Here is a 25956-nt window from a genome sequence, read left to right as displayed (position 1 = left end):
TGGACCAGGGTTCGAACCGCGTGTCACCTGCATTGGCAGGCAGATTCTTAAACACAGCGCCACCAGGGAAGCCCCCTCCAGCTTCTCCGTGATGTCCTCTCCATTTTCAGCCAGTCAAGGGGAGGTGGTAGAGGAGAAGAATACGCATTCAGACCTGGGACTGGACAACTTCTTGACTTCGGGCAGCCCCGTTTCCTCGGCTTGCCTTGCTGTCTGTGAGATGAGTGCAGGGGTTCACTTAGTTGAGCTTGTTCTGTTCCTTTAAAGTCTCAGAGCCTTGACTCACCCTGCTCCTTCAGTCTAGAATGCTTTTCTCTCCCAAGGGCTCCGCTCCAAAAGTCACTTATTATAGGACACTCCCCGACAATCCTTCTGGAGTTCGTCAGCCCTTTTTGCTATTCCCCCAGTAATCCCTGCAAGTACCATTCATATATTCAACAAATATCTGTTGAGCACCTACTACATGCCAGGGCCTGGAGAGTGTATTCTAGGGCCTGGAGAGTGTAGTTCCATGGAACAAACCAGATAAAAATCCTTATCCTTGTGGAATTGATAGTCTAGTGAAAAAAACAGACAATAAGCAGTAATCAAGTAAGAAAATGATATGGTATGTTGAAAGGGGAAATAGGAGTGGCGATGGGATTCCACTTTAAGCAGAGAAGTGACAGAGCTTCACTGAGAAGATATGAAAGGATGGGAACGTGAGCCATACAGGATACCTAGGCAGGCAGCAAGTCAGCCATACGTGCCAGGCAGGTTGGGGGGAGAGGGAGAGCGAGGAGGCCATTGTGACTAGAGCAGGGAAATGGGGGTAGAGGTCAGGAAGGTTATGAGTGGCCAGATTCCATCAGCCTTGTAGCCCACTGTAAAAGTTAGAATTTCTACCTTCGGTGAAATGGGAAGGCTTTAGCGGGTTTTCAGTAGAGGAAGTCCATAATGTGTTTTTCGTTTTTTAATCATCTCTCTGGCTGCAACGTGAAGAGACGAGAAGAAAAGTGAAATCAAGAAGCTATTGCAATAATCCAGGCGAGACACGATGGTGGTTTGAACCATTGTGGTGGCAGGTGTGTAAGCCATAAAATTAATATTTGTTTAATTCAAGTTGCGGCATTAATTATGGCTTGCAGTGAATGCATCACTAATATGCTTCTGCGGTGGGTTTTTGCAGCCTGGATTTCGGAGAAGGGTAAGGAAGAGGGGAGGAACGGTTTGAGGTTACCAAGGTAACAGAACATCATAGATCTGAAAACCTGAGACGGCTCTAGGCCATTAGGCCTCTGGCGCAGCAATAATTCCGCAGCTGAGACCACCAGCGCTTCCCAAAGACCATGCGCAACAGGCCGGGCTGGGAGCCTATGGAAAGCACGGGACTTTCGCAAAGCGGGACAGGCGCATCCCGGGAATCGTAGTTCTGCGCCCCTGCGCAGGCGCAGTGAGCCCCCCGCCCGTGGGGCTTGCGCGCGCAGCTCCTGCAGGACCAGTTTCTAGAAGCTTGTTGCAGTGCCGTGGGTCATGGCTGCGGGTCCTGACGCAGGTAGTGGTAGCCCCGGGCCCTTATTTTGGGGGCTGCGGCCAGGTCGCCGGCTCCGAGGGCGCACCTTGGGCAGGGTGGGGGCCGAGGGCAGTCTCGCTGTGCACACCCAGCGGCGCAGCTTCTGCGGGAGGTGGGCGCGCTCCTGGATGGAGCGTTCTTCATCGCTTCCCTGCGCCCATGGTCTTGCAACTTCGCTACTTTGGTATTTTGGGCGGGAAAATTCATTATGTGAGCATGGGGGTAGGGGACTGTCCCGTGTATTACGGGTTGTTAAGCAGCCTTTCTGGCTCCACTCATTAGGTACCCGTAGCATCCCTCCTCCTTAGTCGTGATAGCCAAAATGTCTTCAGACATTGCCAAACGTCCCCTGCGGGGCAAATTCCCCCCCGCACCCCCGTCGTTTGAGAACTTCTTTCTGCCTGCGTCACATTTTCGCAGAGCCTTTATTGTAAGCTCCCTGGAGATCGTGACAGGTGCCTTTCTTAGCCACTGCAGAGTCTCAGGTGTCCAGCGCGGTGCCAGGTACGTGGTGGGCGCCTAATATTTGGCGGAGGAATAAATGACGTCATGCATACTGTGTGGCGGCCTTTGTGCTCGGAGGTGGGTAATTATTGGTATGATAGTTGCAGTTGGAGGACAGTGTCCTCACTTGCTGGAGTGAAGCACATCTCAGACTGTATTGTCATTTCTTGGGTGCTCTGTGAGGGTGGGGGCCCTGTCTGACCGTCCATGCCTGTCTCCTTTGTGTCCCGCTCTCAGGTCGTTGTATATGGTCAGTTATTTGTGGAATGAGAAAATGCGTGCAACACAGGCTCTGTGTAGAAGAGTACTTGGGCATCAGAGAAAGCCTCATACAAGAGGTGACAGTGGAAAGGAGTCAAGTGTTAACGAGTAAGCTTGGTAGGAGAGGAAAAGAAGGCAGCATTCCAAGTAGAGGGAGTGGCTGTAGTGCAAAGGCGGAAGGAGTTAGAGTTTCTGGAAATGGAGAGATACCTTCTTACGGCTGCCGTGTCCCTCAGGGGCAGCTAGAGCTGGAGGTGAGGTCATCAGGGCAGGGATTCTAGACCACCACTTGTAGCTTCAGTGTTTGAATTTTATCTTGAGGCAGTTGGGGAGTGATAGGACCATATCTTGCATATTAGAAGGAATCCTTAGGCTTTGGGGTGAGACTGAATGGAAGAAGGCTGTACTTAGGTAGTTTCAGTAGGAGAGATTCTTATGAAATAAAGCCACCAGAACTTGGTTATTGATTTTTTGAGAACTTTGAGAGTCAAATATGAAGTCAGGTTTCTCAGTTGAGCAGCTGGTGGGAAATTGTGTGGCCATTCATTGAGAGAGGGCAGGAGTGGAATAGGTTTGGATCCTCTTGTAGCAGTGAGCCTTTTCTGATATGTTTTGCTGATGAGGAATATTTAGTCAGAAGAAACTGTTTTCTTGGAGGGTACCTTTAATTACCCTCAAGTAACTTCTCAGCTTCTCACCTACAGAGAAAATTATTCTTTTAATACAGTAGGGCAGTTCTAGGCCTCTGAGAATGTGTGTGTGTGTGTGTATCAGAACCAAACTAAGAACAGTGTTTTTTAGGAGTCACAATTTGTTTCATTTATTTCATAACTTATATTTCTTGACAGTTTCTGCAAGACCATAACGTGGATCCTTGGAACACTTGATATTTTGCTGGAGAGTGCCTTTTGGTGGCCTGTGTTGACACTCAAAGTCTAAAGGGGACTGAATTCCTCCTGGTGATACACATTGCAAGCCGGAGTAGCCTGAACGAGATGACAGCCATCTCCCCAGATCCTCACACTTTGGTCTCAAGTGAACAGAACAAGGTGCTAAGAATGGAGACCCCTGGGGATCAAGAAGCTCTCCTAAGAGGAGACACTGCTGACCCAGAGTTTTTCAGACAGAGGTTCAGGTGGTTTTGTTACTCCGAAGAGGCTGGACCCAGAAAAGCCCTGAATCAACTGTGGGAGCTCTGCACTCAGTGGCTGAGACCAGACATCCACACGAAACAACAGATTCTCGAGCTTTTGGTGTTTGAGCAATTCCTGACCGTTTTGCCAGGGGAGATTAAGATTTGGGTCAGGTCACAACATCCTGAGAGTAGCGAGGAAGTGGTGACCCTAGTGGAGGAGTTGACCCAAGTGCTTGAAGAAAAGGAAGGTGAGATTAATAGATGGAGGGAGGAAGTGGGAGAGATCTCCTCAAGATACGAAACTAAACTCCCTAAAAGAGCACTTTCATTTAATAAGTGATTCTTGCTCAAGCCACTGTGCAAGGACTATGAAGAAAACACATTACTACATAAAACAGATGTGTTATTTCATCTTAATATACCTTATAAATATTTCAAAGATTATTATGAAAACTAAATACATTAAAACAGTGGGTATATGGAATGAATGAAATCAGATTTTGTGAGCTTATAAATTGAAAGGATATTTTATGAGGTGGGGGGGAAGCTTGGATTTTAATAGGAAACTGTATCTTTGGCTGTCCTCTGTGTCTTCAAAGCGTAGGGAAAACTTTTTTTCTGTTTTTTCTGACCTTTTCCTCCAGAGTAACATATATAATAATTTCTAGTCTGAGGAGCTCATTTAAAAGGTTGGACTGTTTTTTCCCCCCCTTCCTAGATATGATCTCTCAAGATTCTGTTATTTCCCAAGAGGAGAACGCTGACGAAGATAAAACAGTTTCTGTTCCTCCAAATACTGAGTCCCAGGTAAGCTTCCTTTCACTGGTTTTCATTCATTCATTTTTTTTTAACTGGAAAGTTTCATTCTTTTTAAGTTAATTTGTTAATTGAGGTCTGATTGACTTACAACATTGTATTAGTTTCAGGTGTACGATGTAATGATTCGATATTTGTATATATCGTGAAATAACCACCACAGTAAGTCTAGTTAACATACATCACCATATATGGTTACAGGTTTTCATTCTTAAGTAGATACTCACTGAGTTCCTCCTGGCTGGTATAAAGATGCTAGAATAATTAAGACAGTCTCCTTTTCCTCACAGTCTTCACGTTCTTAGAGCTCATTCTTCATATACTATTTTACTTCAGTTACCAGAATTGATCATGTCTGACTCTAATAAAAACAAAAATATTTATTAAAATTCAACAGTTATTCCTGATAAAATTGGTCAGGTGGAAATAGAATTATACTTCCTGAACACGATAAGAAAATTCTCCACGTGGATAATGTTGGAAAATTAAAAGCAGTCCTCACAATAAAAAGTAAGAAGATAAGGATGTCTTACCTTACTGCTATTAATGAGTATTTTCTGAGTATTCTAGCCAATACAGTGCTAGAAGAAGGAAATGAGGTAAGTACAGATATGAAAGAAGCAAGTGTATATTACTTACAGATAATGTACTCTTTTTGGAAAACCTCAGAGAATCAACCGAACATGTACTGAAACTCATACAATAGCTGAGAAAAGTAGCTGGTTACAAATCAGTAAGTTTCCTGTATACCAATAATTATCAGTCAGGAAAAAAATTCTTATTCACAATGGTAAATAATAGTGCTCTGGTAGGCTGATAATGGCCCCCTGAAATATGTCCACTTCCTAATCCCTGGAACCTGAGAATGTTACTTTATTTGGAAGAAAGGTCTTTGCAGATGTGATAAAATAGGGATTTGAAATGAGGAAATAACTCTGGATTATATGGGTGGGCCCTAAATGCCATCACAAGTGTACTTAGAGAGCTTGAACACAGGAACAGGAGAAAGGGACATGGCGATTGGAGTGATAAGGCTGCAAACCAAGGAACACCACGGAATGCTGACAGCCAAGGAAGCTGGAAGAGGCAAGGAATGGATTCTCCCTCAGAGCCTCTGAAGGGCGTGCAGTTCCCGCAACACCTGGATTTCAGACTTCTGGCCTCCAGAATTTGGGAGGATAAATTTCTGTTGTCTTAAGCCACCAGAGTTGTGGTAATTTGTTATAGGAACCACAGGAAGCTTCTCCAAGTGGTAATAGTCACTCTGCTGTACTGCCTCTCAAAATGTCATGCTGTAGAGGATGCTATGGAAAGTGTGTTTTAATGATTAATTGTGCTCATTTGTAATTTGGAGTAATTGTAAGTGTGAGTTTGTCATTGAACACAGATCCTTGTTTGATTGTGATAGAAAATAATTGCTATTTAGAGCCAGCTAGAAATTACAGTTTAGAATATAGTCACTGATGTTACTCTTACATGTTTAATTATTGCTTGTAGAGCTTACATTAATTCTGCAGATTCTGGGTTTGGGAATGTAATTTGTATCGTTCATTTAATATTTTCTGTTAATCCTAGAAATCAGTGTGTTAGGGTGAATTTGATCAGTGTTAGACATTCCAGAGAATCGTTGTACAGCATTTCACACCAGGAACTAAATGGCAAAGGCAGGGATTGTTTCATAATCTTGTGTCACTTGTAATAGATGTATAACAGCCACCTTGAAGTTTGCTTTGGAATTCTCAAAAACTTGAATACCATCAAAACTAGTACTTTATATCCTAACTACTTCTCTGAATTCTTAGGATCTGTTTGGGAATAACCCAATGCAAAAAGGCTGTCTTTGGTGTTCTAGGAATCCATGACACTCAAGGATGTAGCTGTGACCTTTTCCAGAGGAGAGTGGAGGGCACTGGAGCCTTCTCAGAAGGAGATATATAAGGAAGTGCTGCTGGAGAACTATAGGAACCTAGAATTTCTGGGTAAAGACATCTTCTCATAATCTAGCATCTAAGCTGGGTATCTTTTTGTCCATTCTTATTGAAAGATAAGTGCTATTAACTGTTTTGGCTGGGCTTACAGGGGTGATGTGACTAATCCTAAAAATGGGTCCTAAAAATGTACTTTCCTACAATGTTTTCTCCAAGAAAGAGTCTTTGCTTCATTGAGCTGAAAATGTTGAGCATCATTTTGCTGTTGCCAAGGCCATACCTTCCCCGATGTTCTCCTCAAATGCCAGTATTGAAGTCTCTTTGGCAGCATCTTTTCTTCCCTGGAGAACCAGAAGCTGTGAATGTTGGAATGTCTTTGTTCTAGGCAAAAACAGCCATTTTCTATTCTTTTCTCTATGAGCAGGCTTTCCAGTTTCCAAGTTAGATTTGGTTTCCCAGCTAAAGTGGGCTGGACTACCACGGCTGCTGCAAAAACAAGCCTCAAGAGGCTCCAGACCAGGTGAGTTGGTGAAAAGTGGAGGAGGAAATTGAAGTAGTTGCTTTACCAAACCATTTGGAGGAATTTTGGAAATGTTGGGTGGGCTAGGTGCTAACATAGATGATTAGAATATCCACCTTGCCTTCCTGGAATGTTCATTTTAACAGGGGAGACTGTTAGTTTGGGTCCTCGAGAAGCAGGTGCCCAGATACAATTGGCCAGGTCAGAGACTTACTGGGGAGTATTCCAGGGAAGGAAAGCAGGGAGGGGACTGGAAGAGGCTGGGATTGCTGTTCAGAGCATGATGCAGGTCTGACACCTGTGACGAGAGAGGGAAGGAGGGAAGGCTGGGTAGGACAAGTCTTAGAATGAAGTGCAGGTTGAGGAAGTCTTGGCAAAGCCAAAAAAGAATCTTCCCGCCAAGAGTTACCTATCACAGTCGTATGCCTCACGGAAATGGGCCTAGTATCCCTGCCATACTTGTCATTGACTGGGAGCACCCATGGGAAAGTGGCCTTGGTGTGATGCTGTGGTGGTCATTGAGCAGCAGCGGGGGGCTGTTGGGTAAGCACCCCAGAGGAGGAGTTCTTGAGAGGCACGTTCCCATGGATGCCATAGATGCAGACATCAGAACTAAACGTGTTGGTAATGGGATGTATGTCATAACGATGGCATGTGTAAGGAGCGGTGGGAAGATACAGGAGCAAGGGCTTAATTAACAATTGAATTGAGTCTTGGAGAAGAAATAGTTCGTTCAATGGACAGCATGTATAGTATAATCAATTTGTTAAAAGGAAAAAAATGTACACATACATGTATATATTTAAATGTATAGATACATATGGGATTTACTGTCTGGAGAACATTCATGTTAACCCTGGTTATCATTGAGGGATTACATTTTTTCTTTATTCTTCTCTTCCTTACACTTTAATAATAAACATATTAAGTTTGTATTTTTAAAAATTAAACTATTACTTATATATCAATACCTTGGTTTAAGGAAAAAACCAATAATTTACTTTGCTCTATTCCATCTTATTAACCATTTATTTTAGTCAACCTATTGGCTGTTTCCAGCATAGTTACACAAATAAAGGACGGCAGTTGTCTTTTTATGTTTAAGTACATTGGGGAGAGTTATTTTGAAAATGGATTCTAAAAATGTTTTGAGTAAAATCTAGCAGCATTGGTATAAATACTGCCTCTCCCCGCAAGATGCTTATGTAAAAGAAGTATCATGTAGATGTACAACTTATTTAAAAAGTCATTTACAACGGAATGGAGAAAAAGGTTTTGACAAAGCCAGAATCAAGGGCTATGATTTATAAAAAGCTCGTGCAAATCAGTAATGAACACTGAGTATGTTAGAAAAATGATCAAAGAACTTCAGCAGATAGCAAACCAAAATAACTGACAAAAATAAAATTTAAATAGCTGTTAACATGAAAAAAGTGTTCGAAATCACTGGTCAACAATGTAATTTACATTTAAGGAACAGTACTATTTATTATGAATCAAATTTGCAAAGGTTTAGAGAAAAAGCATTTAACCATAGATGAGTAGTCAGGTACTTATCATCATGTATTATGTGGTGATAGAATTTTTCTACCCTTTGGTTCAGTGATTCCACTTTTATGACTCAGTTCTGAGGAAATATTAATCATTTGATAAACATGCCATAAGGAAATAACTAAATAGTAATATATTGATATGAGGGATTATTATGTGATTAAAATCGTGAAGAATCAACCAATGAGATGGGAACGGATTATGAATAAAAAAAAAGTAACCCTACATATTATACATAGATATTCTATTCTACAATGTTCAGAAAAATTTCCAGAAGAAAAAACACAGAATTTTTAATAATGGTTAACTTCTGGGTAATAGGATTTCATGTCTTATTTTATTTCTTTATTTTTTGAAAAGCACTCGTTAGCATTTAATGAACCTCCCTCCATGTAGCTTCAGGCTGCCAGGACAGTGCCCCCCCCCCCCCCCAGCTCCCTGCCAATCTTCTCAGCTCTTCTGCTGAAGAATTTGGCCTTCAGAATGACAGGCTGCTTTAGGAGCTCTCTCTTCCCCAGAACTTTGTAGTAGCCCGATTGCTCCACATTAGTGATAGAAGCAGCTCCAGTCTTGTTTTTGGCAGCATTTAGCGTATCTGCTCACTGACCAAGGTCCACAGTTTATCCAAGTTGACATTGGGGCAGAAGCTCTAGTTCCTTGCTAAGTGGTAATGCCTCGCACCAACTTTCCCAGAGTAACCCTGGGTGATACTTGTTGAAATTGACCCTGTGGTGACATGTGTCACCAGCATTACCCTGGACTCCCAGATGCTTCTGGTGTTTGCTGATGCGGTCATGACTGTGGCTCATGTGGCCCCCTAAGCTTCCAGGTCTTTCTTAGTCTGGATGGAATGTTGGTGACTGTCAAGTCTTGAGAGCCATCCAGGGTTTCGTATTTTATAGTTATCTGGTTAAAAAAACGGTCTTATGAAAGTGACACTAGAATCTCATAACTAAGAGCCAGGATGAATGATGTGGTTAATAAAGGAATTCAGGGTTCTGAGAGGAGCACAGATCTCAAGAGGGTGGTGTTGGAGATTGTGGGACTCGTACCCTAGGCCCTATCAGATTTCTGTGTTTGTGATAGTGAAGGTGCACAGGGATTGAATTCTAGGCAGTATGAAGTATTAAGATGCGGTCGTGTAGTAGGGACACTAAATGGATGCCTGGTTAGAGTATTCATAAAGTTGGTAGGGCCAGATTGTTGTAACCTTTGAAAGTCTAGCATAGGTGGTGTTGAATATCTGTGATGTGATTAACATTGTCTATAAACTTAGTGCTATTTGGCTGCTTTGAGGAGAGGCAGTATGGTATAAGGGTCAAAAGTGTGGGCTTTGGTGTCAGACTGGGTTAAAAATCTGGCTCTACCACTTACAGTACATGTGACCTTGGGAAAGCTGCTTACACTCTTTCTGCCTAGTTGTCACATCCATAAAACAGGGATAATAATAGGACCTACTTCATAGAGTTATTGTGAAAATAAAGTGAAATACAAGTAAAGTGTTTGGTATGGGACCTGGCATTTGGTAATTATTCAGTAAATGATTACACTATCATTATTATTTGGAAGGAGAATAGATTGGATGGTAAGAGGAATAAGTTTGAACCTATTATAGAAATTTGAAATGAGGGCGAGAACTTGCATCTCTAACTATAAAGCACAAACCTTTCATCTTCCTCAGTATTTTTCCTAAGCTCTAAGTTTCCCCAGTTCCCTCATGTCACTTTTCCTTTCCCTGTTTTATGAGACTCTGAGAATTATCCACACCCTGTTCCTTACAGTCTCTACTGTCTCTATTCCTATTTTAGTCCCAAATGCAGCAGCTTCCTTTATTGCAAACAGGAAATATTCTATTTGTTATTTCTTTTAGAGTGTGAACTTAGCGGTGAATTGAAGGAATCTGGCGGAAATCAAGATGTTCTTATGGAAGAATCGACTTTAGATAAAATAATAGAAAGGTATCTAATGAGTGGTGATTGTGACTTGACAGGAGAATCCTGGAAACATTATGGCAGACTAGAGGAGTATCGTAGTGATAGGGAACATTCACAAGTAGCAACCACACAAAAGAAAACTCATGGGAGAGGCAATAAGGGTGAGGAATTTGACTCAGAAAAGAGCCCTTTTGGAAATAACTTCAAACCACCTTCAGACCTAATTAAACATCTCAGAGTCTACTTAAGGAAGAAATCTCGGAGGTATAACGAAGGCAAGAAACCCTTCAGTTTTCATTCAGACCTTGTCCCAAACCGCAAGGAACACAGTGGAGAAAAACCACGAAAATGTAATGAAGGCAGGAAAGCCTTAAGTCACTCTTCATCTCTGACTGAACATCAGAAACATCAGAAAATCCATTTGGGGGAAAAGTCCCAGAAGTGCAGTAACTGTGGGGTAGCCTTTACTCAAAACTCATCCCTTAGCAAGAGAAAAAACTCCTCTGCATGCGAAAAATGTTGGAAAGATTTAGGTCAAGATGCAGCCGTAGATAAAGACGAGGGAACTGAGACTGGAGAAAAAACCCATAAATGCAGCAAATGTGGAAAAGCCTTTGGCTATAGTGCCTCACTGACCAAACATAGGAGAATTCACACTGGGGAGAAACCCTATATGTGCAATGAGTGTGGAAAAGCCTTCAGTGACAGCTCATCACTCACACCACACCACCGAACCCACAGTGGAGAAAAGCCCTTTAAGTGTGATGATTGTGGAAAATCTTTCACCCTGAGTGCCCACCTCATTAAACATCAGAGAGTTCACACTGGAGAGAAACCCTATAAATGTAAAGAATGTGGGAGGCCCTTCAGTGACAGTTCATCTCTTATTCAGCATCAGCGAATTCATACTGGAGAAAAACCCTACACGTGTAACAACTGTGGAAAATCCTTCAGTCATAGCTCATCCCTTTCCAAACATCAGAGAATTCATACCGGAGAGAAACCCTATAAGTGTGGTGAGTGCGGGAAAGCCTTCAGACAGAATTCTTGCCTTACCCGACATCAGAGGATTCATACTGGAGAAAAGCCGTATTTGTGTAATGATTGTGGGATGACTTTCAGCCATTTTACGTCTGTGATTTATCATCAGAGACTTCATTCAGGAGAAAAACCTTACAAGTGTACCCAGTGTGAGAAAGCCTTCCCTACCCATTCGCTCCTTAGCCGTCATCAGAGAATTCATACGGGCGTAAAGCCGTATAAATGTAAGGACTGTGGGAAATCCTTCAGTCAGAGTTCATCTCTTAACGAACATCATCGAATTCATACTGGAGAGAAACCCTATGAATGTAACTACTGTGGAGCAACCTTTAGTCGAAGCTCAATCCTTGTAGAACACCTGAAAATTCATACCGGAAGGAGAGAATACGAATGCAACGAATGCGAGAAGACGTTCAAAAGTAATTCTGGCCTCATCAGGCATCGGGGATTTCATTCTGCAGAGTAATTCTTGGAAATATAGTAAGGTGGGGGGTGGGATTTAGTCACAGTTGTCCCTTATCAAAAATCTGGGGTGTAAACTACCACAACATTGATTACTAGGAAATTTAGTCACAATTGTCCCTTATTAAAAACGGGGGGTGTATACTACCACAGCATTGGTTAGTAGGAAATTTAGTCACATTAGTCCCTCATTAAAAACCTGGGGTGTAAACTGGTGCAGCATTGATTAGTAGCTGCAACTTTGATGGGTTGGCAGCTAGGAAAAAGATACTTTTTGTAATTCACCCCTCTTTGCAAGGATGTCACCTTTCAGTAGATAGTGATTCGGGTTGGTTAAGTCACATGAAAAGAAAAGAAAGTAGTATGAGATGTGAAATTCTGAAAAGCCAAATGTGAATTTAAAAAGCAGGAGAGGGGTGCACAGGGCCCATCTTACTAACCTCTTCAGATTTTCTTCTCTCCTAGCTTCCAATTTCACTACTATGTAGTTTTATAGAAAGAGGACCTGACTGTAGTCAGGTAATCTGGGTTCTGTCCCAGTTTGCTGACCGACTTCCTGTATAACCTTGGAGAAATCATCTGACCTTTCTGAATTTTAGTTTCTTTACTGGTAAAGTGAAGGGGTGGGACTAATGATTTCTGAGGTTTCTTTCTTTGGTACTTCTTGTACCTTCTGAAGCTGTGGGAATAAGTTAAACATTTTTGATTCTTTGGCATTTTCAAGTTTCCCTAGTAGAAAATAACTCATTTAAGCTACTGAACTTCTGGCTTAGTGACAACACAGTATGCTTTTTGAATACTTGATGCCAGAATTGCTTAAATGCTGTGCACAGGAACAAGTCAATAGAGCTCAAACAAGTTTGCCTTCAGGGAATGTTTTGATTGGACAAAGCACCCCAACCTGTTTTTCCTCTAGACTTTGGCCGTGGGAATTGGGAATCTCTGTGGCATGCTCCTGGGCTGTCTCAGCCATGAGAGTAACAGTCCTAGAAAATAGGTGAGGGGTTGGGGGGGGGGGTAAACGGGTACTGAAAACAGCTATTTTGGATGAATTGTCTTTTGCAAAATAGAATTCTATTTTTTAAAAAGTTTGCCTATACTAAGTACAGCTTCTTGTAATCTAAGTGCAAACATTCTGTATGGCAAAGGTCACAAGCTAAGATTGGGCCCTTTTACATGTTTTAGTTGGCTTGTATGGTAAGGTGGTTGTGTGTGTGTGTGTATGTGTGTAATTAATTGTCATCATTTAAAAATTAGGAAATTTCATACCCACCCAAAAAGAGTCTTGTTTTGAAAAATTATAAGGGCTGACAGTACTGGGCCCATATTTCAGTGGGGGCAGTCAGCTGGTTTCGGGTGGCAGCTTTTTTCAGGTAGCAGCTGCTACCATTAGATGGGGAATCTATTCTCGTACTTGCAAAGTTATCTCATTTATGTAGCTTGACTTGCCCACCATAGGAAACTGACATTATGATCCCCTACCATCTGGAGAATACATATCCTAAAATCTAAAGGGACTCCACTGATAGTAAAATTCAAGAAAATAATGTAGAAATGATACAGAATAAATTTTCAGTTAAGTTTTCTGTTATGAAATTAGACCTCACAGGAATAGACTATACAGATGTTAGTGGGTTGTGTCTTATGAATGTCGGTGGAGTCTGAATAATAATTTCTAACTGTGAAAAAGGAACTGAAAACCCTGGGTCAGTTAGGTTTGGGTCTCAGGTCATAGGGTTCTAGAGGAGCCCCACTGACTCAGCAGTGGTGCAAAGTTCCTAAAGTTGAAATTCGAGGCAGCTCTTATAGAAAGAGAACGAAACGGGTAAACTTTCGGCTTCTGGAAGTGAAGAGATGCTTAATGCTCATCTGAGATTCAGCAATATTTGCTGTGATTTAATGGGTTTAGTTCGCAATGCTACTTCTGGATGATGTTTTTGGCTTCTTCCTTGTGCACCACCCCACAGTAGTTCAGGTGTTGCTGTGGGATAAATTAGTCTAGTTATTGCTAAGTGGACCAGCCGGAGACATTCTAGTCATGAAAGGAATATGGCTTATCAGAATTATTCACCCTGGCTTAGGTTTTTTCCTGAAAGGATAGAAACCTTGGTATTTTTTCTGGAAAGATATAATCTATAGAGAGAATTAAATACGTAAAAATCTTGAGAAGAGGCTTGTTCCAGGATGTTTACTTGTTACATACTCCAGCATTCACAAGAGGAAGTTTTATATAAATACCAGTTGGGAATCTGGAACATAACCCCCCCCCCCTTTTTCTTTACTGTGTTATTGAGGTATAAATTATACATTGTAAAAGTCATTAAAATGTATAATTCAGTGAGTTTTAGCCAACTCACTGAATTGTACAGTTGGCGCCACAATCTGATTTTAGAATATTTTATCATCTTGATAAGATCCCTCACACCCATTTAGAGTAATCCCATCCCCGCCCTGATCCTAGGCAACCATTAATCAGTCTACTCTGTCTCCTTACGGTTGCTATTTCTGGACATTTTATTTAAATGTAAACATATGTGGTCGTCTTCAGTTTTTCATTAACTTGTTTCTGAGTTCATCCGTGTGGTTTTCTGAATTCATCTGTGAGGTAGCATATTGGTACTTTAATCCTTTTTATTGTCAAATATTATCCGATTGTATGGATGTGCCATATTTTGTCCATTCACCAGTTGAAGGACATTTGGGTTGTTTCCATTTTCTGGCTGTGAAAAATAATGCTGCTTTGAACATTAGTGTGCAAGTCTTTGTGTGGACATAATGTTTTCATTTTTCTTAGATGCCTGAGTGGAGTTGCTGGGTTATATGGTGAATTTTAGTTCAACTTTTTAAGATGTTGCCAAGTTGTTTTCCAAAGTGACTATGTCATTTTACATTCTGAACTTGAGTGTATGAGGGTTCCTGATGAAATTACATCCTCACCAACCCTCGTTATTGTTTGTATTTTTTATTATAGCTAACCTAGTGATTGAAGTGGTATCTCTTTGTGGTTAATGATATTGAGAATCTTTTCATGTGTTCTTTAGCTATTGATGTACCTCCTTTGGTGAAATGTGTTGTCCACACGTTATTTTTATTATTAACTTGCAGTTCTTTTTATTCTACCTATAAGTCCTTTATCCAGTATGAACTTTCTAAATACCATGTACTAGCCACAGAAGACAACCTCAAATCCTGCTGTACAATATTCATCAAAAGTTTGGCTTCAGTAACTGCTTACATAAAATTGCCTAAAGGATATTTAGCCTGGCCTATTATCTAAATATTTAAATTCATTTTTGGGGTTATATCAGACCATCAAAAGATTTTATACTTCTTTGGATTCCTTATAGAATTGCTTTTATTAACCTGTTTTACTTTATGCTTTTTATCTATGACATATTTTACTTGAAAATGAAGAACTTGCATTTAAAAATGTTTCCACATAATGAGTTTCTATTGAAGAAATTTCTTTTCGGTCTCAGGACAAGACAAGGCTTCTCCTGTGAGTTAATTCACTTTTATTTACTTATTTTAGAGTCCATTTTAAAATTTATTTTTAATTTATTTTTGGCTGCATTGGGTCTTTGTTGCTGTGTGTGGGCTTTCTCTAGTTGTGGCGAGCGGGGGCTACTCTTCGTTGTAGTGCACGGGCTTCTCATTGTGGTGGCTTATCTTGCTGCAGAGCACGGGCTCTAGGCACACGGGCTTCAGTAGTTGTGGCTTGCAGGCTCTAGAGCACAGGCTCAGTAGTTGTAGCGCACGGGCTTAGTTGCTCTGCAGCATGTGGGATCTTCCCGGACCAGGGCTTGAACCTGTGTCCCCTGCGTTGGGTGGATTCTTAACCACTCTGCCACCAGGGAAGTCCCTAGAGTTCTTTTTTAATGTGGTAGAATATACATAACATAAAATTGACCATTTTAATTCTTTTTGGGTGTACACTTCAGTGGCATTAAGTACATTCACACTGTTGTGCAATCATTCCCACTATTCATCTCCAGAACTTTTTTTTTTGGCCACACCGTGTGGCATGTGGGATCTTAGTTCCCTGACCAGGGATCGAACCCATGGCCCCTGCAGTGGAAGAATGGAGTCTTAACCACTGGACCGCCAGGGAAGTCCCTCCAGAACTTTTCCGTCATCCCTAATTGAAACTTAGTCGTTAACCATTAACTCCCCATTCTCTCCTCCCCCAAGCCCCTGGTAACCACTATTTGACTTTTTTTTCATTTGTCTATGATTTTGACTATTTTAGGCACTTCGTATAAATGGAATCATTCAGTACTTGTCCTTTTGTGTCTGGCTTGTTTGACTTAGCATAGTGTTTTTAAGGTTCATGTTGTATCGTGTCAGAATTTCATTTTTTTTCATTATTTTAACGCTGAGTAATATTCTGTTGTAAGTATATACCACATGATTTGTGCATTCATTTTTCAATGGGCGTTTAGGTTATTGCCATCATTTTGGCTCTTGTTAATAACACTGCTATGAACAGTGGTGTGCAAATACTGTTTGAGTCCCTGTGTTCAGTTCTTTGAGATACATACCTAGAAGTGGAATTGCTGGATGCCCTCAAGGTTCATCCATGTCATGGCGTACAACAGGATTTCCTTCTCTTTTAAGGATGAATAATATTCTATTGTATGTAGATACCACATTTTCTTTATCCATTCATCCATCAATACACATTTAGGTTGCTTCTATCTTGGCTATTGTGAAAAATGCTGCAGTGAACATGGGTTTGCAAATATATCTTCGAGATCTATTTTCAGTCTTCTGTGTATATACTCAGAAGCGAGATTGCTGAATCATGATAATTCTATTTTTAATTTTGTAAGGAACTTCCATGCTGTTTTCTACTGCAGCTGCACCCATTTCACATTCCTACCAGCAGTGCTCAAAGGGTTCCTGTTTCTCCACATCCTTGCAACACTTAACTATTTTCTGTGTTTTGATAGTGGCCATCCTAACGGGTATGAGATGATATCTTGTGGTTTTGCTTTGCATTCCCCTGATGATTAGTGATGTTGAACATTTTTTCATATACTCATTAGACATTTCTATGTCTTCTCTAGAGACATGTCTGTTCAAGTCTTTTGTCTCTTTTTTTAATGAAAAATTACATTTCTTATTCCATTCCTTTTCACTGCTTTGATTTTCTTTGCTATGTAGAAGTTTTTGTGTTTGATGTAGTCCTATTTGCTTGTTTTTGCTTTGTTTTGCTTGTGTTTTTGGTGTCATAGACAAGAAATCATTGCCAGATCCTATGTCATGAAGTTTTCCTCCTATATTTTCTTTCAGGAGTTTTATCGCTTCAGGTCTTAATATTTAGGTCTTTAATCCATTTTGAGTTAATTGTTGTCTGTGGTATAAGGGTCCGTCTTCATTCTTTTGTCTGTGGGTGTCAAGTTTTCCACGCACCGTTTGTTGAGGAGATTATCCTTTCCACATTGTGTAGTCTTTGTACCCTTGTTGAAAATCATTTGGCCATATGCACTGGTGTGTTTCTGGGTTCTCTGTTCCATTGGTCTGTATGTCTTTATGCCAGTACCATGCTGTTTTAATTACTGTAGCTTTGTAGTATGTTTTGAAATCAGGACATGTGAGGCCTCCAGCGTTTTTCTTCTTTCTTGAGATTGTTTTGGCTATTTGGGGTCCTTTAAGATTCCATATGAATTTGGGGATGGTTGCTTGGGTTTCTGTGAAAGACCACTTGGGGTAGTATAAATATTTTAACAATATTAAGTTTTCAAGTCCGTAAACATGGTATGTCTTTCCATTCATTTGTGTCAACTTTTCTTTCAGCAGTGTTTTGTAGTTTCCAGTGTACAAGTCTTTTACTTCTTTGGTTAAGTTTATTCCTAAGTAATTTATTCTTTTTGATGATAGTGTAAATAGAATTGTTTTCTTAATTTCCTTTCTGGATCATTCACTGTTAGGGTTTAGAAATGCAACTGATTTTTGAATTTTGATTTTATATTGTGTAACTTTGCTGTATTTGCTTATTAGTTCAACAGTTTTGTGTGTGTGTGTATGTGTGTGTGTAATGTTTAGGGTTTTCAACACATAAGATCATGTCATCTGTGAAAAGAGATAATATTACTTCTTTCTTCCTAAGCTGGATGGCTTTTAATTCATTATCTTGTGTGATTGCTCTGGCTAGGACCCAAGTACTGTGTTGAATAGAAGTGACTAAAGTGGGTATCCTTGTCTTATTCTTGATATTGGAGGAAAAGGTTTCAGTTTTTCACTGTTAAGTATGATGTTAGCCGTGATCTTTTCATTAATGAACTTTATTATGATAAACAGATTTGCTAGATATAGAATCCTCAACCAACAGGTTTTTTTCTTTATGCACTTTGAATAAATCAACCCACAGACTTCTGGTCTCCAAGGTCTCTGAGAAGAAATAAGATAGTTTCATTGAGGATCCCTTTTATACAATGAGTTACTTCCTCTTGTTGCTTTCAAGGTTCTTTGTCTTTGGATTTTGACAATTTGATTATAGTTTGTCTAGATTTGTGTATCTTTGTGTTTACAGGCATACCTTGGATATAGTGTGGGTTTACTTCCAGACCGCTGCAGTAAAACAAATGTTGCCTAAATTGGATTGCACAAATTTTTTGGTTTCCCAGTGCATATAAAAGTTATGTTCAGGGCTTCCCTGGTGGCGCAGTGGTTGAGAGTCCGCCTTCCAATGCAGGGGACATGGGTTCGTGCCCCGGTCCGGGAAGATCCCACATGCCGCGGAGCGGCCGCGCCCGTGAGCCATGGCCGCTGAGCCTGCACATCCGGAGCCTGTTGCTCCACAATGGGAGAGGCCACAACAGTGAGAGGCCCACATACCGCAAAAAAAGAAAAGTTATGTTCACACTCTACTGTAGTCTGTTAATTGTGCAATACCATTATGTCTAAAAAACCGATGTGCATACCTTAATTAAAAAATAGTTTATTGCTAAAAAAAATGCATCTGAGCCTTTAGCAAGTCACAGTCCTTTTGCTGGTGGAGGGTCTTGCCTCATTGATGGCTGCTGACTGATCAGGGTGGTGGTTGCTGAGTTGGGGTCGCTGGGGCAATTTCTTAAAATAAGACAACATTGAAGTTTGCTGTATTGGTTGACTCTTCTTTTCATGAACAATTTCTCAGTAGCTCTCAGTGCTGTTTGATAACATTTTACTCACACCAGAACTTCTTTCAAAATTGGAGGGAATTCCCTGGTGGCGCAGAGGTTAAGGATCGGCCTGCCAAGGCAGGGGACGTGGGTTCGAGCCCTGGTCCGGGAGGATCCCACATGCCACGGAGCAACTAAGCCCGTGTGCCACAACTACTGAGCCCGCTCGCCTAGAGTCCGTGCTCCACAACAAGGGAAGCCACTGCAATGAGAAGCCTGCACACCGCAACGAAGAGTAGCCCCCGCTCGCCGCAACTAGAGAAAGCCCGTGCACAGCAACAAAGACCCAACACAGCCCATAATAAATAAATAAATAATAAAAAAAATTGGAATCAGTCCTTTCAAACCCCGCTGCTGCTTTAGCCAAGTAAGTTTATGTATGTAATATTCTAAATCCTTTGTTGTCATTTCAGCGTTCTTCACCAGGAGTAGATTCCATCTCAAGAAACCACTCTTTTTGCTCATCCATAAGAAACATTCCTCATTCCTTAAACATTTTATTATGAAATTGCAGCAATTGAGTCATATCTTTAAGCTCCACTTGTAATTCTAGTTCTCTTGCTATTTCCACCACACCTGCAGTTACTTCCTCCACTCAAGTCTTAAACCCCTCAAAGTTACCCATGAGGGTTGAAATCAACTTCTTCCAAACTCTTGTTCATGTTGGTATTTTGACCTTGTCCCATGAATCACGAATGTTCTTAGTGGCGTCTAGAATGGTGACTCCTTTCCAGAAGGTTTCAATTCACTGTACCCAGATCCATCAGAAGGCACCCACCTCCATCAAGTCATCTTTTCATTCTGTTAGCTCTTAAGTTTCTCCAGGATCCTGTTTTGAAACCCTTCACCCCCCCCACTTTTTTGCCATATCCACAATCTCTTTAATCATTTCCTTGGTTGGCTCTGTTGTAAGTTCCATGGAGTCATGCACATCTGGACACAGTTTTCTCCGGCAGGAATTTATTGTTTCAGGCTTGATGGCTTTCATGGCTTTTTCTTTTAACAACGATGGTGTCTTTAATGATGTAATCCTTTCAGACTGTAATGATGTCCTAAGTTCTCTTCCATAGCGCTGACAGTCCTTTCCGTAGAGTACCATGTGGAATGAGCCTTAAAGGTCCTATGACCCCCTGCTGCAGGGGCTGAATTAGAGATGTTATGTTGGGGACAAGTAGATCACTTTGACTCCTTCATTGTTGAACTCATGGGGTTCTGGGTGGCCAGGGGCATTGTCCAATATCAAAAGGACTTTAAAAGGCGGCCCCTTGTTGGCAGGTTACTTCCTGACTTCAGGGACAAAGCACTGATGGAACCAGTGCAGAAAGTGTTCTTTCCCGGCTGGTGTTTCTCTTTTCCCTTCAAGGTTCTGTGTCAGCAGCTTCATAGTTGAGGGCAGCCCTGATCATAAACTCCACTGCATTTGCACAAAACAGAGTTATCCCGTCCCTTCCTGCCTTAAATCCTGGTGCTTGCTTCTTGTTGTTACTAATAAATGTCCTTTGTGGCATTTTTTCCCATAATACGGCACTTAAACATCTGCATTAAAAACCTGTTTAGGCAGATATTCTTTCTCAACAATTTTCTTAGTGGCATCTGGGGAAGTCTGCTGCCTCTTGGTCGGAAGAAGCTATTTCTGTTACCTTGACATTTTTTTAGGCCAAACCTCTTTCTAAAATTATCAAACCATCCTTTGCAGGTATTAAACTCTCCATCTTTCCATCTTTCAACTTTAAGTTGTCACCTAATGACTTTGCTTTTTCTTGAATCATTAAAGTCTATAGATACGCGTGCCTTAGAGCAACCTTGCATCCACATAAAAGCTGCATTTAAAGGCTAAAAAGGGGGACTTCCCTGGTGATCCAGTGGTTAAGACTCCGTGCTCCCAATGTGGGGGGCCCGGGTTCGATCCCTGGGCCCACATACTGCAACTAAGCCCGTGCACCGCAACGAAGAGCCCGTGCGCCGCAACGAAGAGCCCATGTGCTGCAAGAAAGACCCAGCGCAGCCAAAATAAAATTTTTAAAAGAGATTAAAAGGTATGTATTTTGTAAAAAGAGCAAGGTTGAGCTAATATGGTTATGGCTTGAGAAAGATTGAAACAGGTATGGGAACATCTAGTTGTTATAGCCTAACCCAGTAGGTAACATCCATAGGCTTGTAGATATAATTGGCAGTGACATGGGATTAAAGAGAAACTGGTTACAGATAAGACCAAGGGGTCTCAGCCATCGTGAACAGACTGGAGTTTCTGGTGACAGGTCCAACAGAAAGGTTTTCCCCTTTTGCAATGGATTGGGAGATGTGGACAAGAGCATTGCCTTTCCAAGAAAGGGGGAAAATAAGGTAAGAAACAAGAGCAAGAAAAGGGTATACAGGCCTGGTCTCATCATTTTGGGAAAGCTGTCTCCTTAGGCTGTCGTCTGCTTCAGTTCTTGGAAATCTTCGGGGTGAGGTCATCAGTTGGTGTGCAGGTCCCATAAGGGTTTGAGGCTTCCTTTAGATGAGACGCGTGGGTCCAGGAGTCAACTCCTTGGAGTTTGGTGGCGCAAGGATTGGTCAGTTACGCTTGATAAAAGCCTTTCCAGCATGGTTGAATAAAGTGTTTTGTGGAGATGTCTTTTCCAATAAAGAAATCTCCAGGCTGCGAAGTGTGGCGTTAGACGTCTTCATCTTTAAAAGGATTGCTCTATTAAAGCATGGTTATTTTTAATAGATGTAATTAGACCTATGCAACATTGCAGTATATCTCGTTTCATTAGTTGTAGATGAAAGAGGCAGGAGCTAGATGCATGGGGTGCCCAGCAGTTAGCTCAAAGGGTGAGAGTTTATGAGTTCCAAAACGAGTGGACTTGAGATTGAGAAGGACCAGAGGCAGTGCTTTTGGCCAAAGTCTTTGGAGGATTTCCACAAATTTTGACTATTGAGGTTTTTTTTTTTTTTAAATTGGGTATAGTTGCTTTACAGTGTTGTGTTTCTGCTGTAAATTGAAGTGAATCAGCTATATGTATCCATATATCCCCTCTTTTTTGGATTTCCTTCCCGTTTAGTTCACCACAGAACATTGAGTAGAGTTAGCTGTGCTATACGGCAGGTTCTCATTAGTTGTCTCTTTTACACATAATGGTGTATATATGTCAATCCCAATCTCGCAATTCATCCCACACCCCTTTCCCCCTTGGTGTCCATACGTTTGTTCTCTGTGTCTCTATTTCTGCTTTGCAAATAGGTTCATCTGTACAATTTTTCTAGATTCCACATACATGTGTTAATACACAATACTTGTTGTTCTTCTGGCTTACTTCACTCTGTATGACAGTCTCTAGGTCCATCCACGTCTCTACAAATGATCCAATTTCGTTCCCTTTTATGGTTGAGTAATATTCCATTATGTATATATACCACATCTTTATCCATTCGTCTGTCGATGGACATTTAGGTTGCTTCCATGTCTTGGCTATTGTAAATAGTGCTGCACTGAACATTGGGGTGCATGTGTCATTTTGAATTATGGTTTTCTCAGGATATATGCCCCGTAGTGGGATTGCTGGGTCATATGGTAGTTTTATTTTTATATTTTTAAGGAACCTTCATACTGTTCTCCATAGTGGCTTTATCAATTTACATTCCCACCAACAGTTCAAGAGAGTTCCCTTTTCTCTGCACCCTGTTTAGCATTTATTGTTTATAGAGTTTTTAACGATGGCCATTCTGACCGCTGTGAGGTGATACCTCATTGTAGTTTTTTTATTTTTTGTGGTATGCGGGCCTCTCACTGTTGTGGCCTCTCCCGTTGCGGAGCACAGGCTCCGGACGCTCAGGCTCAGCAGCTGTGGCTCATGGGCCTAGCCGCTGCACGGCATGTGGGATCTTCCTGGACTGGGGCACGAACCCGTGCCCCCTGCATTGGCAGGTGGACTCTCAACCACTGCGCCACCAGGGAAGCCCCATCATTTTAGTTTTAATTTGCATTTCTCCAATAATTAGGTTGAACATCTTTTCATGTACCTCTTGGCCATCTGTATGTCTTCTTTGCTGAAAGGCTATTTAGGTCTTCTGCCCACGTTTTTGATTGGATTTTCTTTTTTGTTATTGAGGTGCGTGACCTGTTTGTATATTGTGGAGATTAATCCCTTGTCAGTTGCATCATTTGCAAATATTTTCTCGCATTCTGGGGGTTGTCTTTTCGTCTTGTTTATGGTTTGCTTTGCTGTGCAAAAGCTTTTAAGTTTAATTAGGTTTTATTTATTTATTTTTGATTTTATTTTCATTACTTTAGGAGGTAGGTCAAAAAAGATCTTGCTGTAATTTATGTCAAAGAGTGTTTTTCCTATGTTTTCCTCTAAGAGTTATGTCAAAGAGTGTTTTTCCTATGTTTTCCTCTAAGAGTTTTGTAGTGTCTGGTCTTACATTTAGATCTTTAATGCATTTTGAGTTTATGTTTGTGTATGGTGTTAGGGAGTGTTCTAATTTCATTCTTTTACATGTAGCTGTCCAGTTTTCCCAGCACCACTAACTGAAGAGACTGTCTTTTCTCCATTGTATATTCTTGCCTCCTCTGTCATAGATTAGGTGACCCTAGGTGCATGGGTTTATCTCTGGGCTTTCCATCCTGTTCCATTGATCTATATTTCTGTTTTTGTGCCAGTACCATATTGTGTTCATTACTGTAGCTTTGTAGTATAGTCTGAAGTCAGGGAGCCTGATTTCCTCCATTCTTCCAGCTCTATTTTTCTTAAGATTGCTTTGGCTATTTGGGGTTTTTTGTGCTTCAATACAAATTGTAAAATCTTTTGTTCTAATTCTGTGAAAAATGCCATTGGTAATTTGATAGGGATTATGTTGCATCTGTAGATTGCTTTGGTAGTATAGTCATTTTCATAATATTGATTTTTCCAATCTAAGAACATGGTATATCTCTCCGTTTGTGTCGTCTTTTATTTCTTTCATCAATATCTTAAAGTTTTCTGCATACAGGTCTTTTGCCTCCTTAGGTAGGTTTATTCCTAGGTATTTTATTCTTTTTGTTGCAATGGAAAATAGGATTGTTTCCTTAATTTCTCTTTCTGATCTTTCGTTATTAGGATATAGGAATGCAAGAGATTTCTGTGCATTAATTTTGTATCCAGCAACTTCACCAGATTCACTGATTAGCTGTAGTAGTTTTCTGGTGGCATCTTAGGATTTTCTGTGTATAGTATTATGTCATCTGCAAACACTGACAGTTTTACTTCTTTTCCAATTTGTGTTCCTTTTATTTCTCTTTCTTCTCTGATTGCCGTGGCTAGGATTTCCAATACTATGTTGAATAATAGTGGCAAGAGTGGACACCCTTGTCTTGTTCCTAATCTTAGAGGAAATGCTTTCAGTTTTTCACCATTGAGAATGATGTTTGCTGTGGGTTTGTCATATATGGCCTTTATTATGTTGAGGTAGGTTCCCTCTGTGCCCACTTTCTGGAGAGTTTTTATCATAAATCGGTGTTGGATTTTGTCAAAAGCTTTTTCTGCATCTATTGAGATGATCATATGGTTTTTATCCTTTAATTTGTTAATATGGTGTATCACATGGATTGTGTTGTGTATACTGAAGAATCCTTGCAACCCTGGGATAAATCCCACTTGATTATGGTGTTTGATCTTTTTAATGTGTTGTTGGATTCTGTATGCTAGTACTTTGTTAAGGATTTTTGTGTCTATGTTCATCAGTGATATTGGTCTGTAATTTTCTTTTTTTGTGATATCTCTGTCTGGTTTTGGTATCAGGGTGATGGTGGCCTTGTAGAACGTGTTTGGGAGTGTTCCTCCCTCTGCAATTTTTTGGAGGAGATTGAGAAGGATAGATGTTAACTCTTCTCTAAATGTTTGATAGAATTCGCCTGTGAAACCATCTGGTCCTGGAGTTTTGTTTGTTGAAAAATTTTTTTTATCACGGTTTGAATTTCATTACTTGTGATTGGTTTGTTTATATTTTCGAATTCTTCCTGGTTCAGTCTTGGAAAGTTGTACCTTTCCAAGAATTTGTCCATTTCTTCTGGGTTGTCCATTTTATTGGCATGTAGTTGCTTGTGGTAGTCTCTCATGACCCTTTGTATTTCTGCAGTGTCACTTGTAATTTCTCCTTTTTCATTTCTAATTTTATTGATTTGAATCCTCTACCTTTTTTTCTTGATGAGTCTGGCTAAAGGTTTATCAATTTTGTTTATCTTCTCAAAGAACCAACTTTTAGTTTTATTGATCTTTGCTATTGTTTTCTTCATTTCTATTTTATTTATTTCTGTTCTGATCTTTATGATTTCTTTCCTTCTACTAACTTCAGTTTTTCTTTGTTCTTTTTCTAGTTGCTTTAGTTGTAAGGTTAGATTGTTTATTTGAGATTTTTCTTGTTTCTTGAGGTAGGATTGTATTCCTGTAAAACTCTCTCTTAGAACCGCTTTTGCTATGTCCCATAGGTTGGTTTTTTTTTTTTTTTTTTTTTTTTGCTGCATTGGGTCTTTGTTGCTGTATGTGGGCTTCCTCTGGTTGTGGCGTGCGGGCTTCTCATTGCAGTGGCCTCTCTGGTGCAGGGCACGGGTTCCAGGTGCACGGGCTTCAGTAGTTTTGGCACACGGGCTCAGTAGTTGTGGCACGCGGGCTCAGTAGTTGAGGCACGTGAGCTTAGTTGTGGCACGCAAGTTCTAGAGTGCAGGCTCAGTAGCTGTGGTGCATGGGCTTTTGCTCTGAAGCATGTGGGATCTTCCTGGGCCAGGGCTCGAACTCGTGTCCCCTGAATTGGCAGGCAGTTTCTTAATCACTGTGCCACCAGGGAAGCCCATGCATCCCATAGGTTTTGGATTGTCATGTTTTCATTGTCATTTGTTTGTAGGTATTTTAAAGTTTTTTCTTTGATTTTTTTTCAGTGATCTCTTGGTTATTCAGCAATGTACTGTTTAGCCTCCATGTGTTTCTGTTTTTTACAGTTTTTTTTCTGTAATTGGTTTCTAATCTCATAGCATTGTGGTCAGAAAGGCGGCTTGATACAATCTCAATTTTCTTAAATTTTCCACGGCTTGATTTGTGACCCAAGATGTGAGCTATTCTAGAGAGCATT

The 25956-nt window shown here is 40.8% G+C and overlaps 1 protein-coding gene across 1 annotated transcript; it reads left to right on the top strand.

Moving 5' to 3' along the window:
- Positions 1–1874: 1874 nt before the first annotated feature.
- On the top strand, positions 1875–18280 carry ZNF483 (zinc finger protein 483; the record flags this gene model as incomplete). The annotated part of the gene is made up of 6 exons (XM_082656869.1): positions 1875–2056; positions 3252–3700; positions 4171–4259; positions 6121–6247; positions 6621–6716; positions 18240–18280. 6 exons carry the CDS (start codon positions 1875–1877, stop codon positions 18254–18256), a joined length of 960 nt encoding a protein of 319 aa, XP_082512995.1. The 3' UTR covers positions 18257–18280.
- Between the last annotated feature and the right edge of the window lie 7676 nt (positions 18281–25956).

This window comes from Grampus griseus (genome assembly GCF_964374135.1).
Source record: "Grampus griseus genome assembly, chromosome: 6".
NCBI classification, from domain to species: domain Eukaryota; kingdom Metazoa; phylum Chordata; class Mammalia; order Artiodactyla; family Delphinidae; genus Grampus; species Grampus griseus.
Note: the sequence above shows the minus strand (reverse complement) of the source record. Positions and strands in the feature narration are given on the sequence as shown.